This window comes from Zea mays, chromosome 4 (assembly GCF_902167145.1).
Source record: "Zea mays cultivar B73 chromosome 4, Zm-B73-REFERENCE-NAM-5.0, whole genome shotgun sequence".
Lineage (NCBI taxonomy): Eukaryota > Viridiplantae > Streptophyta > Magnoliopsida > Poales > Poaceae > Zea > Zea mays.
In genome coordinates, this window is record NC_050099.1 from 227,933,625 (window position 1) to 227,947,948 (window position 14,324).

Below are 14,324 nucleotides of genomic sequence, written 5' to 3' on the forward strand. Positions count from 1 at the left end.
GCTCTATGTCTTGCTCGCTGGAGGCTGGAGCACAAACCGCCGCCGCCGGGGATGAGGCCTTCCACGTCTGCGCCGAGAACTGAGATGAGCGGCGAGGAAGGAAGGCGCCGCCAGATTAGGAGGCCGAACGGCGGCGCGACGGCTAGGGACCTAAGGATTTTTTTATTGCCTAAGTACAGTTCTGTTCATGGGAGATCTTGGCAATGAGATTGGGGGCTACCGGGCTAGCGCTTGCCGCTGCTCGCATGGGCCCTTGGCCCTTTGGGCGTGTTTGCCCCCATAGCCCATCAGCCTGGCTAAGCTCCCATGCTGCAGTTTCCGTGTTCGTGTTTGCGTCGTTTAGTTTGCTCCGAAGTATGAATTGTGCGCGTGCAAATTTAGCTTTTCAGTTTAGCTTCACCAAAACGAGATCAAGGTCTGTTTCCTGGAAGCCTGGCTACTCAAGACGCAAGGCTTCCGCGTTTAGGTAGTCTTGGGGTCTGTTTGGTTGGGCTGTGGCTGTGAAAAAAGCTGCTGTGGGCTGTGAGCTGTGGAAAAAGCTGCTTTAGGCTGTAAGCTGTTAAAAAGCTAAAAATCGTTTGGTGGAAACCACTAAAAGTCGTTAAAAATTCTTCGATATATGTTTTCACAGTTCCATCCGAAAAGCCACTAAAAGCAGGTCCACGGGTGCTTTCAGATTTGCACTACGAGAAAGTCGGCTTTTAGAAAAAGCTACTTTCTGGATCCACCCCTTTGGTTGGCTTTTGGCTTTTAGGGAGGCAAAAGCCAAAGCCAAAAGTCAAACCAAACACACCCTTGGTCTTTTAGCCTGACTGCCTACTGGGTGACAAACATCAGATCATCTGAACCAGACTCATATAGTATAAGTGTGTAAACAAAGTAAGTTGTAGTAGCCGGAACAGACTAGCCTTAGCCTGGACTAGTTGAACGGGCCGAGTCGGCCAGACACAGGTGTCTTGCTGACTGGCTCAGGACTCAGAGCCTTGGACGTTAGTGAGCTGGTCACTGGTGGGCAGAGTGTGTGACTTTGTGTGGAGACTGGACAGTGGTCTGTGGTCTGTGGACGTGTGGACAGTGTGTGACTTTGCTGCCGGAATGCACTACAGTGAACCAAAGCAGTAACTGAGTCAGTGCTTTGAAAATGGGTATAATGGGCTACTGAACCTGAAATCCTAACGAAACCTAGCCGGCGGTGGCGTGTATTCCCTCCGGCGTGCGCAGGGCCAGGCAAGGGCACTGGACGCGGGCGTCTGAAAGAAGCCGGCTAGGAGGACCACGGGTCCACGGCTGGGCAGTGGCCGGGCGCTGCGCCTGTGCTGGGCGTGTGGGCGGCCCGTGGTGGGGCTGGCCTCGGCCGCCGGGGTCGCTAGCGGCCGGCTGCTGAGAACCGTGAACCAATAATTTGGTAAGTTGACTTTCCATCTAAATATTATTTATTACAATTTGTGAATGACTTTGAAATACTGAAACTGCAACAGTATGGCAAATGGACTGAGCATTACTTTACCCTGAAACACAGGCAACAAGACGCCCCTGACCCCTGTGGACGGCTCCGTTCTTTGTGACGTGGTCGCCAGTCCAGTCGGCGCTCTCAGATGGCCCGCGGGTTATGGCTCCTCTCCCGCGAGGTGGGGAGGCTGCGGCCGCTGCTTGATCAGGGGCAGGCGAGGGGCATCTCTGCCTCCGCATAGGAGCAGCTCCATGTCTGCGTCGTTGGCAGCGGCCCCGCTGGGTTCTACACCGCCGACAGGGTAGGGGATTTCACAACTTGTGGTTAATTCTTATGTAGTTGATCTCATCGTTCCTGCTTTGAAGACCCTTTTAGGTTTGTGCTCATCTGTCCAGGAAATATTTGCTTCTTAGTAGATTGATGATTCCTTCAATATTTAGATATGATATGTGCTGCATTTCAGTTTTAGTTTGTTTACAAATTTCAGTAGTAATACTCTCAATTCTGTGCGCTCTGGTGGAATATTAGGGTCTGTTTGGATGCGATAATCGGTTCTGATTCTCTCCAGAATCACTAATAACACATCCGAATGATCAAAGACAAATATTGATTTTAGGTAGAAACATTTCTAATGATTTTCTTTTTTTGTGTTAGAGATCAGAATCACCTCGAGAGTAGTTTTGAGTGATTTTGTTTCTAGTTTCTCGCTTGCAATAGTGATTAGTGTTTTTTTGTGCAATAAGTCAAAATGGGTTACATTTAGATTATTATTTCCCCACAAAAATATCATTTTGTGAAGTATATTTATTTGTATGATTTTTTAAAAACACATTTATTGAGGATACAGAAAATATCCTAACAGCCAAACCGTGAAGTGATTTAGATTCGTCACCTAAAACTTTTCTTGGAAGAATTTGGAACTGACGATCCCTACTAAACGGTCCCCACCGATGTTTTCCTTTTCTGTCTATGAAATGTTCTGCAAGCTGCAAAATTCTGTATAAGGTTCAAATGCTAAAAATAACGATAAGGTCATGAGATTCAGGGGGTGTTTGAATGCACTAGAACTAATAGTTAGTTGACTAAAAAATGCTAGTGGAATTAGCTAACTAACAAATATCTAGCTAACTATTAGCTAGACTATTTGGATGTATACAACTAATTTTAGCAGCTAACTATTAGCTCTAGTGCATTCAAACACCCCCTCAGATTCATATGCTCTCCTTTGAGCCATATTTTTCTAGCCACTATTTTAAGGTATTTCTGTTGGATATTCAGAGTTATTTTTATTAATAGTTATCATGTGTTTTTCTGCGTTGTTGATTTGGTGGGTGCTCCTTTTGTGCATTAACCAGATGTTGAAGGGTCATGATGGAGCACAGGTTGATATAATTGATAGGCTACCCACACCATTTGGCCTAGTTCGTTCTGGAGTAGCTCCAGATCATCCAGAAACAAAGGTGGGCATTTATCATTGGTGTTGTCTAATTTTGTAACTGAAAATCAATCAACTTTTTATCTTTCAAGTTTCAACAATGGCAACTAAGTGAAAAGTACTGGTTTAGAGTTGGTGATATGTTTCTATTTCCTTGTTTCATCATTTTTGTCACTTAGTATTGGTTTTCTGATTATGCAAAAATATTGTTTCATTCATGAAATTTAAAATCTTTTGCAAATTAATTAAACTATTGATTGGGGTATGCTAGAAACAGCCTTATCATTATTTTATTGTGCCTTACTTTCCAATCTTTTGTTCTTATGACACTACATAAACTGTTCGTAAGCTTGACTAAGTTTGACCTTCAACTTTCCAACAGATTGTGGTGAATCAATTTTCTCGTGTAGCTACAAATGGGCGCTGTTCATTCTTTGGGAATGTAACTCTGGGAAGGGATATATCTTTGTCAGAGCTTCGCAAAACATATCATGCTGTAAGTTTTAAACTTAGATCAAATTTTCATTACCCAAGAGGATATCACATTATCACCTTTCTCATTTCTGTTACATTATTATTATCCAGACTTATCTAAGTAAATGGTTGGGATTGTATTTACTGATCAACAGGTTGTTCTTGCTTATGGTGCAGAAAGTGATAGGTCACTTGGAATTCCTGGAGAGGTATGACTTTTGACTACTAGTGTTAATCTTTATACAGCAGCTCATTGTGGTTATTGAATATTGCTTATGGTTCAATAACATAATTGTAATTGTAATCTTATTGCTGTTCATTGTGTTAAATCAAATATTGCAGTAGCAAGAATTTAGTTTTCAGTAAGGTGGATGTGGCGTTTACAATGCTTGCATCTTCATTGTCTACATTATTGTGATTATCTCACTTTTAGATGTATTTGTTCATTTCTAGTATCATCATTGTATTGTAGGACCTGAAGGGAATTCATTCAGCTCGAGAGTTTGTCTGGTGGTACAATGGACATCCAGACATGTGCGACTTCTGTCCAGATTTAAAAAACACAGAATCTGCTGTTGTCCTTGGACAGGTATTTTTTTTGTTTTTCGATTTTCCTCATATGCGATAACATACCTACATTTTGGGACCAAAAGAACCGAGTCACAATTGCATTTTCATTTAATCTTGATATACAGTTGGTCTATAATTCCTTTTGAATTTGTGCTGCTCATATACCTTAATTTTCATTACTTTTTTATTGAAATGCTTTTATGAATACAAGTTGCTGTAACAAGATTAATCATAGGGAAATGTTGCTCTGGATGTTTCTCGTATTCTTTTACGCTGTAAAGCTGAGTTGGCTACTACAGACATTACTGATTATGCATTGGATGCTCTACGTGGCAGCACGATAAGGTATCTTTTCACTTCAGTAAGAAACAAGACTGACATTTTATGGTTTACTTCCACAGATAACTTTATTACATAATACATAGTTCTCAATTAATGTTGCATGTGAAGGAAGGTATATTTGGTTGGGCGACGGGGTCCAGTACAGGCAGCTTGCACAGCAAAGGAGCTGCGTGAAATTTTAGGTATATAAAAAAAATAATTGAATACTTGCAGCGTTTGACATTTGACACGCGGTACATTTTATATTAGTCTATCTCATTGTCATGTTGTCATACTAAGTTTGACATAATGTCCATGCAGGTTTGAAAAATGTCCGTATTTGCATCAAGGCAGCTGATCTCGTGACCACACCTGCGGACGAGGTTTGTGCTGTAAAGTGTATTATTACCTGTAGCATGGTTTCCCTTTCCCTTTTGAGTGTGTGAGTGTTCTTTTTTTACTATCCTGGGTTTCTGAAAATGGATAGTTTAGGATCAGGAGTTTTTGCTCATCATGTCAGTGAGGGCCATTTTATGTTGTCTTGTGCTGATTTTAGGCAAGGGTTTGTGTAACTAGTATTGTATTGATTAAAGGCAGTGTTGTACAGCTACCAATATGAGACATTGGTTGCAAATATCATGAGCTAATCATTTGCTGACACTAAAACCATGGCAATTATAAGGCTTATTCTTCATTATGTCTCACTAAGTATTGTGCTTTCAACACTCCTATAAATTAATTTACCTAGTTACCATTTCCTTGCTTCTGACGCTGAATAATCTGATTGCAGGAGGAGATGAGGAATAGTAGAATACAAAGAAGAGTTTATGAATTGTTGTCGAAAACTGCGCATGGGGGCAACAATTACAATGGCCAAAAGGAGCTTCATTTTGTGTTTTTCAGGAAACCTATCAGGTTCATCCCTGCAGAAAATGGTTCCACGGTTGGTGCTGTTCAACTTGAGAAGACAGTATTAAAAGGTCTGGTGTAGCGGGTGTTGAAATGGATCTTCTGTCATTTTCCTCTTGAGCTTTCTCATAAGTATTCTTGTTTGCTATGTAGGTGATGAAGTAACTGGGAAGCAGGTCGCTGCTGGAACTGGTGAGTTTGAAGACCTAAAATGTGGGTAAGTGCTTTGGCTGGTGCTTATGCTTTTCTGTTGTTTTATGACTGCTTCACCATTGATTTTAAGGCCCGTCTAATATGCTACCTTCTTAGTCTGGTCTTGAAAAGTATTGGTTACAAATCCTTGCCTGTACAAGGTTTGCCTTTCGACAAAAACAGAGGTGCATAAAATTGCCTTTTTCTTTTTTCCTTCTACTTTGTAGCTTGTACACTCTTTTCTATTTTTTTTGATTCATCAGGAGCATATTCAATTGTTTTAGCATGATGATATTTGCTTAATTTTAGGAGTTGTGCCAAATTTAAGAGGAAGAGTGCTGAGCAGCGAATCAGAGATTGCGACAGTAGAAAGAGGCCTGTATGTGGTAGGATGGTTAAAGAGAGGACCAACTGGGATTGTTGCAACAAATCTCCACTGTGCTGAAGAAACAGTAGGTAGCTTTGTTCCATTGTTATCTTTCATTCCTCATGTGGTGGACCAACATTTAATTGTGACACAAAATGTTAAGAATTATACAAGGTCCATATACAGTTGTGTTAGTATGGTTGGGGGAAGAATAGTTGTTTTTCCATGTTCCTGACACATAACAGAAACGTCAGTACCATGAAAACGAAATGTTTCACAGTTAGGGTTGTTATCATATTTATTGGCCATTTTTATAGGCTATTATGATTTGTTTGGCTTCATGGATTAACAAACAGGTGGCTAGCATCCTTGAAGATGATAAGAAGGGTGTATTAAGGCCCCCATCTGATTCGACGAAGCATGGAAGGGCAGGACTCCTTGAGATCCTAGAGCGAAAGAATGTCCGCTTTGTGCCATTCAGTGGCTAGGAGTAGAGATGGCAATGGGTACCCGAAACCCGAATACCCGACGGGTTTTACCCGATATGAAGGCGGGTACGGGATGATTTCTCTACCCGTGGTTATGTTAATGGGTAAAAACCTCTACCCGTTGGGTAGACGGGTACGGGTACGGGTTGGAACTACCCATACCGTCTACCCATGGGTAAAATATACCCGCATCAATACAACTATAACCATCTAATAGAGCCCATCTTAGCTAAAATAAAACCCTTCTCTAGCTATCATTTATCTAGATACCAAGTTATGTAATCATATGATTTGTTATATATGAAGTCGAAGTTGTTTTTATATGTTTATTTAATATTTTGAGTGATTGGCATATTGGAATTTAAGATTTTCATAACGGGTACGGGTTACCCGACGGGTAAAAATACCCGCGCGGGTACGGGTATGGGTAAGATTTTATACCCGCGAGTATATATGGGTAACCTAACGGGTAGAATTTTTTTTATGGGTACGGATATGGAATGGTACTACCCGGCGAGTATGTACCCGTTGCCATCCCTACACACTCCACACGCCCAAAGTCCCACACACCGGCACACCCTAACCCTACCGGCAACTCAGCAAGGCAGCACAGGCATCAGACGATGCAGAAAGGCAACAGCTAGCAACCACACACCACACGTCCAGTCCTCCAATGCCCACACGTCCAGGTCCAGACATACCAGCAGCAAGGCAGCAAGCACAAGACCTACCAGCGGCGTGGGATCCCTCCGAGTGCTCTATGTCTTGCTCGCTGGAGGCTGGAGCACAAACCGCCGCCGCCGGGGATGAGGCCTTCCACGTCTGCGCCGAGAACTGAGATGAGCGGCGAGGAAGGAAGGCGCCGCCAGATTAGGAGGCCGAACGGCGGCGCGACGGCTAGGGACCTAAGGATTTTTTTATTGCCTAAGTACAGTTCTGTTCATGGGAGATCTTGGCAATGGGATTGGGGGCTACCGGGCTAGCGCTTGCCGCTGCTCGCATGGGCCCTTGGCCCTTTGGGCGTGTTTGCCCCCATAGCCCATCAGCCTGGCTAAGCTCCCATGCTGCAGTTTCCGTGTTCGTGTTTGCGTCGTTTAGTTTGCTCCGAAGTATGAATTGTGCGCGTGCAAATTTAGCTTTTCAGTTTAGCTTCACCAAAACGAGATCAAGGTCTGTTTCCTGGAAGCCTGGCTACTCATGACGCAAGGCTTCCGCGTTTAGGTAGTTTTGGTCTTTTAGCCTGACTGCCTACTGGGTGACAAACATCAGATCATCTGAACCAGGCTCATATAGTACAAGTGTGTAAACAAAGTAAGTTGTAGTAGCCGGAACAGACTAGCCTTAGCCTGGACTAGTTGAACGGGCCGAGCCGGCCAGGCACATGTGTCTTGCTGACTGGCTCAGGACTCAGAGCCTTGGACGTTAGTGAGCTGGTCACTGGTGGGCTTAGAGATGGCAACGGGTACAAACCCGCTGGGTTTTGACGTCCCAAACCCGTACCCGTGAAAAATATCTATGCCCATGAAAAAACCCGTACCCATGACGGGTTTGAGATTTTGCCCAAACCCGTACCCATCGGGTTAACGGGTACCCATGGGTTACCCGCGGGTTTTATCTCCAATATACTTGTTCTTCTCATAATCAATAAGTATCGTAATGATTAATGATATCATGATCCAAAATCTATGTAATGAACGAGTTCATGATTTGGTATAAAAATTATTAGTAGAGAGAATGAAATACAAATAATAAGTTGTGTAATTAAGTGACCTTGCACTAAGTTATACATCCACCACATATCTAACGCTAGTAAAAACTATAATATCAAGCAAGCAACACTCTCACCGACTACTGATACATTCACCAATTGATAAAAATTATGAAGTAAATAAGGAATAACAAGTTTGTTGTTTGTTTATAAAATAAAATGACATATGCACTAGGTTTGGTCGGGTTTAAAAACCCACGGGTTCACGGGTTTGGGTACTATAGGAACAAACCCGTACCCATAAACCCGCTGGGTACAGATTTATGCCCATTAACAAACCCATGGGTATGAAAATTGACCCAAACCCGTACCCTAATGGGTAAAAACTCATCAGGTTTCGGGTTTCGGGTACCCATTGCCATCTCTAGGTGGGCTGTGCGGTGATAACAGGCTTATGAGATCCACAGGAAAATTAAATTCGGGGCTAAATGGGTATTTCAGGTACTGGGCTTAGAGATAGCAATGGATATAAACCTACCGAGTTTTGCTATCCTAAACTCGTACCTATGAAAAATATCTATATCCACTAAAAAACACGTTCCCATAACAGATTTGAAATTTTGCCCAAACCTACAACTATCAGGTTAACGGGTACCCGCGGGTTTCATCACCAATATACTAGTTCTTCTCATATAATCAATAAGTATCGTAATGATTAATATGATCATGGTCCAAAATTTATGTGATGAACAACCCGTTGATGATTTGATATAAAAAATATTAGTAGAGAGAATGAAATACAAATAATAAGTTGTATAATCAAATGACCTTGCACTAAATTATCCATCCACCACATATATATAACCCTAATATATATAACCCTAGTAAAAACTATAATAGCAAGCAAAACTCTCACCGACTATTTATACATTTATCATTTGATAAAAAATAGAAAGTAAATGGGGAGATAACAAGTTTGTTGTTCGTTTATAAAATAAAATGACAGTATGCACTAGGTTTGGTCGGGTTTAAAAAACACACGAGTTCACGGGGTTTGGTACTGTAGGAACAAACTTGTACCCATGAACCCGTCAGGTATAAATCTATGCCCATTAACAAACCCATGGCTATGAAAAATGACTCAAACTCGTACGCTAATGGATAAAAACTCATCGGATTTCGGGTACCCATTGTCATTTCTAACTTGGCTATCTTACTCCAATAGATCCAAATTAAAATCAGGTGTTGAGTTCTGTTACCCGAATGAACCATTCGGGTACTAGGCTTTAAACAGGTATGGGCTCGGATATTTCGGATTTTGAGCTTCAAACTCGGAATTTTTGCCCGGATCTATAGAGAAGCGGAGGTTGACCGACCGGATGCTAGGCCATTGGATCTTGGGCCATCGGGGTACAAGCAAAGAGCTATGACGTTTATGGAATTCTCCTCAACTTGGGCCTCCGATAGTAAGGCTTTGATTTTTTTAAAAAAATAGCTTTGACTCTATCTTCTTCATCAAAGCAACTTTTCTAGAGAAATCAAATCTATTAAAAATCATTTAGCAAAATAGTTTCTAGATTTTTAAAACCATGTCAAATCTGTGGCCCTTCACCCGCCATAGTGTCCCCACGATCGGCCGCGACCTGCCATATGTCGGCAATAGCGAGCTCGTGGACAGCCCTAACATCAAGCGCGAGGTGAAGGCCTAGTGAGGTGGCCCTAGCATCAAGCGCGAGGTGGAGGTGGGAGGCGGCCTCTACGGCTTGCCAGTGGTAGCACAGGAGGGAGCAGCGCTTGTAGTCGTTGGAGCTAAGCAGACTGAAAACGAGGGCGAGGAGCTCCCTAAGGAGGTCGACAATGTGCATTGTGGAACCAAAACAAGATCCATGTGGAGAGCAAATGCAATTGGTTGAAGGGGCTCTTGCAAAATGTACGCAAGCCAAAATTGGTTGAGCCAATATTTTTGGCTTCACCATTCTAATGGAGATGATGGAAGCGCTTTTGAGGCAAAGATATTTAAAAACACTACTTGGTATGGCTTCGCTAAAAAATAACGAAGCCAGAACAGAAGCCGCATCAGAAAATCCCTGCCAAAGAGGGCCTTAGACTATCTCTGACATATAGATGTCTATAATACTATGTAACAATTATAAAAAATACAATTTAAATATGAGTAAAAAATAAATAGTCTATTGAAGGTAGCCTTGCTAAGTAAAATTAGAGAAAAAGTCCCAAACTCGACCTTTCCTTTTGTTATAGAAATTGAATCAAGGACAGAGCTTTCACTATGGGGTATAGCGCTTGCCATACTTAGGTTTTGACGTGGATATCTTAGACTCACTGGTGGGCCTAGTGGCCAACTACCTGTCAACGTACCTTGTCTGACTATCTCTATCTAATGTCTATATTGATGAACAATGTTTGAGAATACGATTCCAACAAGTAGATAACCATATGTTACTTGACTCAGTGAACTGTTATCAAGGCCAAGTGTCTAGCAAGGCTCCAGTTTAGTTAGAGACATGATTCATGTTGCATAGTTGTGATCCGTGTTGCTGCATTGCCAATTAACGATACCATATACTCATAGAAGATGGAGCATGTCTATGTGGTTTGTGTGGTTCTATCCTATCATAGTGTGGAACTTGGAAGGATGTTGAGTTTAAATTGCTAGAAGTACTTGATTGCATGCTTAATTATTGATTGGTTATTTACTTTATATCTTTAATCTTCATTAATCTATTTGTTTAAATCTTTTGACTAATTCAATAAGACTTATACTAAAAATAATATATGGATCAGAAAGAAAAGTGTTTGTGTGAACACAAGGTTTACTTGTCTCTTGTGGTTTGGGTTTGTGATGAGTAATTGCCAACAAGGGTAGTGCTTTAGTTTAAGTCAGTGGACTAACTAGAGTACAAGTTTGTGTGTTGTGCAACATGTCTCTCGGCTTGTGGTGCACATGTGTGCAGTCAGGAGATGGTGGTCGACAGCGATTGTGAAGGTCATGTGGGTTTGTGCAGATGGGCCAAGAGCGGTGAAGGACAAGTGATGAATCTTGACCAAGGGACTGGAGAAGCTGGGTGACTAGCTATGGTGGCTGACACCTAGGGACACTAACAGGCGCGAGGACGTGGTGGAGTAGATCATGTTGTCGGTGCGGTCGTGGACTGGCAGGAGATGTGAACAGGACATGGGGGACACGTATGGAGTACACAACTGCGGTGGTTGAGCCTCAAAATCACCCAACTCTACGGTTCTCTGGTTTCACCAGGTTTGGGCCTCAAAATTCAGATGTGTCATTCCAGTAGGAATAGGAGGCAGCACGTGGTATCATCACGAAGGATGCGTCGAGGCGAAGCAACTTTGTGAAGAGTGTGTGGTCGTTAGATCGATATTCTAGGAGTTGGTCCATTTTGCCCCGACTAAGTGGATGAGCTCTATGTATCTAGGGGTAGTTTAGTATAGTGGAATAACCCCTATAAAATAGGAGGGAGGGCTGGTTGTTTTAGCTTATCTCTTTGAGCATTTTATTTTCAGCACTCTTGTTTTCTATTCTCTAGTCTTGTATTAGCTCTAGCCTAGAGATCCAGATGCTTTGAACTCCTGCATTTAAGCTCATGAGATTTTGAGGAAGTGTGGTTGTAACCACATGGAGCCAACATGCTTTTGCCTTATGTCTCAAATCTCTTTTGAAGTTTGCACTTGTTGAGTTGAATTTTTGTTTCATTTTCTCTTCTCAATCCCTCTAGTTGATTTGGATTTAATCTTTTGTCATGGTTGTTTGGGATTGTTTTGGGGATATTCTCTAAGTTTATTTCAGTCCTTAGATCACTACAATCCACTAGTTTGAACAGATCATGGTCATGGATTGATTTGAACTCATTTTGATCAAAAGGGCGAAACCCCATTCTAAACTGAGATTTTGAATATATTCGAAGAGTTTTGATCTTTTCTACTCAAACCTCACGAATCTCACGCAAGGGTCCGGCAGTGTCGCGCGTCAGAGCAGAAGTGCCATGTTGTCTAAAATAGTCAGAATGACCCCAAATTTTACAGACAACAAGTGCAGAGGAGAAGAGAAAGATTTGGGGTTGCCACGTTCTCTTCTCCTCTGCACTTGTTGTCTGTAAAATTTGGGGTCATTCTGACTATTTCAGACAATGTGGCACTTCTGCTCTGACGCGCGACACTGCCGAACCCTTGCGTGACATTGCTGCTCTCTCTGAACTTCTTCTCTACAAATGGTTTTCTGCAGTTTCCTAAAGTGGTTCTTTGCTAACAGTTTGGTGTAGTCAATCGACATTGGATTGAACTATATTGTGATTGAGTAGTTTTTGGTAAATCGTGGGATTGGATTGGAATTGGGATCAAGTCATGTTTGTTCTCGTGCAGAGAAATTGTTGTGGCTCCCATTCACCCATCTCTGGTCGTCCCATTGGTCCTTTAGTTTGGTCAATACCTAAATGAAATGTACATATTATAAATATAGCAAGCATTTACTCTTTCTTTGTTTCAAGGATTGAAACCCTTTACATAGCATGTGTGTAGATTAAATTAATTTTGGATTTAATTTATTGACATATGCTTAGACTACTTATGATTAAATTTTATCTTATTGCCTATATTTTAGGCCTTTGATTTTGCCATACCTTAATTTTACTTCTTTCTCTACCAATGTCTTTGCACATAAAGAACACGAGCACACTGAGAGGGAAGTGAGAGTTTATTTGTATTCGTTTTCTAGATTGCTTATTCTTTTTTACATTGATCGGCTGAAGGTGACCTCTATTTATAATAGCAAACTAGAGGAGTGGGTCTAATATGAACACTTGACTTTGTAAGCGTGAATCTCAAGCTTTTACTCTCCTGCTCGTTAATTTGGCCACCATCAGACCCTCTTCTTATATTTATTTGTTGAGATTGGTTTCACATTTCTTGCCCTTTGTCAAATTTATGCTATGTGTATGCCTCGTTACAAACTTTACCCAAAAACTCAGTGGGAAAAGGATAGGAGAAAATAGTGCATCACATCCATTGCTTATGTTGCACCTATTGTTGAGAGCACCTAGGGGGGTGAATAGGTGATCCTGTAAAAATCAAGTCTAAACAATACAAACTTGGTTTAAATAAATGTTAGTGGGATTAAAACCAAGGTGATATGAATAGAGAGAAGAGAAGTCTTCACTTGATTGTTCCTTTAGGACATGTATTGAACTTAGGAATAATAGTGCAAGTGAATGTGTGAGAACTTTATGGAAGAATACAATCACAATAGAAAGATGCACAAGTGACACGGTGATTTTATCCCGTGGTTCGGCCAATGCCTACTCCATGTTGTTGTGACCTCCTTCGGTCAAGGATTGCACTCAATCCCTCTCAAGTGATCCAAAGATCAAACTTGAGTACCATCGTTTTCTTCTTTATCTCAAGTTTTCCCTTTGTGAGGAATATCCACAAGTTGGAGTCTCTCACCCTTACAAGATTGATCACAATTAAACCACAAGAGTAAGGGAGGGAATAGAACCACACACATGAGATAAACTTGCAGCGACTCACGCACACAAAACGAGAGAGAAGAGCACAAAGACAGCACAACAGAATCACACCTCAAAACATGTGCCCAAATCTCAATCTACTAAAGCAAAGGCATGAATTCAATGTCTCGGTGTTGTTGGATGTTCAATGAGTGCTTGGTGTTCTGCTCCATGCTCCTAGGGGTCCCTTTTATATCCCTAAGGCAACTAGGAGCCGTTTGAGTTCCATTTGGAAGGCTTTGGTTGCCTTCTGTCCGTGGGCGCACTGGACAGTCTGGTGCACCACTGGACAGTGAATAGTGTGTGATTCCCTTCCTTTTCTAGCGAAGACGACCGTTGCCAGCCACTGGTCTTATGGCACATCGGATAGTCCAGTGGCACCTTCTGACCGTTATCTGAGCCATTTGTCACACGCTGATCGCGCGGTCGACCGTTGGTCGGGCGTGCAGCTGGCACACCGGACAATCCGGTGAATTATAGCCACGGTATCCTCAACATTTTTCCGAGAGCGGCATGTTCGCTAGCCTGGGCACTGGACACTGTCCTGCACACCGGACAGTCCGGTGCACCACATGTTGGTGCAAGTCTGGCTTGCATGAGTCAAACTCCTCTAATTCAATTTCTCTCACTTTGAGAAGGTTCCTAGCACTTAGTAGAATAATGTTAGTATCAAAAACAATTTACTAAGGCTAGAATTATACCTTGCTTTTCCATTTGCATCTCTTTAACTCTTAGCTCAATAAAGTCATAACTCTATGTGTTGGGCATCTAATCACCAAAACATAATAGAAATGTCCCAAGGGCACATTTCCCTTTCAATTGTCTCCTTAAAAACTTTGCATGAGAAAACCCAATGGAAAAATCATCAGTGGA

General features: G+C 41.9%; 1 protein-coding gene across 4 annotated transcripts; it reads left to right on the forward strand.

The window, feature by feature from the left end:
• Window positions 1-1,171: 1,171 nt before the first annotated feature.
• LOC109946101 (NADPH:adrenodoxin oxidoreductase, mitochondrial-like) lies at window positions 1,172-6,542 on the forward strand. Of its 4 annotated transcripts, none has more exons than XR_004857970.1 (14): window positions 1,172-1,405; window positions 1,520-1,751; window positions 2,806-2,910; window positions 3,268-3,381; window positions 3,515-3,568; window positions 3,832-3,948; window positions 4,165-4,274; window positions 4,384-4,453; window positions 4,572-4,633; window positions 5,041-5,230; window positions 5,313-5,376; window positions 5,469-5,536; window positions 5,661-5,803; window positions 6,075-6,092. XR_004857970.1 is itself a non-coding variant. In XM_020552867.2 (14 exons), exons 3-14 carry the CDS (start codon window positions 2,806-2,808, stop codon window positions 6,080-6,082), a joined length of 1,113 nt encoding a protein of 370 aa, XP_020408456.1. In that variant the 5' UTR covers window positions 1,173-1,405; window positions 1,520-1,751; the 3' UTR covers window positions 6,083-6,542. The 4 variants fall into 4 exon arrangements, 3 of the variants coding, with proteins under 3 accessions (XP_020408455.1, XP_020408456.1, XP_035823441.1); XM_020552867.2 differs by having other exon boundaries at window positions 1,173-1,405; window positions 4,380-4,453; window positions 5,661-5,807; window positions 6,075-6,542; XM_035967548.1 differs by having other exon boundaries at window positions 1,174-1,405; window positions 4,380-4,453; window positions 6,075-6,542.
• The last annotated feature ends 7,782 nt before the right edge of the window (window positions 6,543-14,324 follow it).

Excerpts from the sequence above, each read along its gene's own strand:
- LOC109946101 (XM_020552866.2), top strand. The coding sequence starts at position 2,806 with ATGTTGAAGGGTCATGATGGAGCACAGGTTGATATAATTGATAGGCTA. Across the intron at positions 3,382-3,514 it reads TTCGCAAAACATATCATGCT|GTTGTTCTTGCTTATGGTGC; the intron begins GTAAGTTTTAAA and ends ACTGATCAACAG. Across the intron at positions 5,231-5,312 it reads TGAGAAGACAGTATTAAAAG|GTGATGAAGTAACTGGGAAG; the intron begins GTCTGGTGTAGC and ends TTTGCTATGTAG.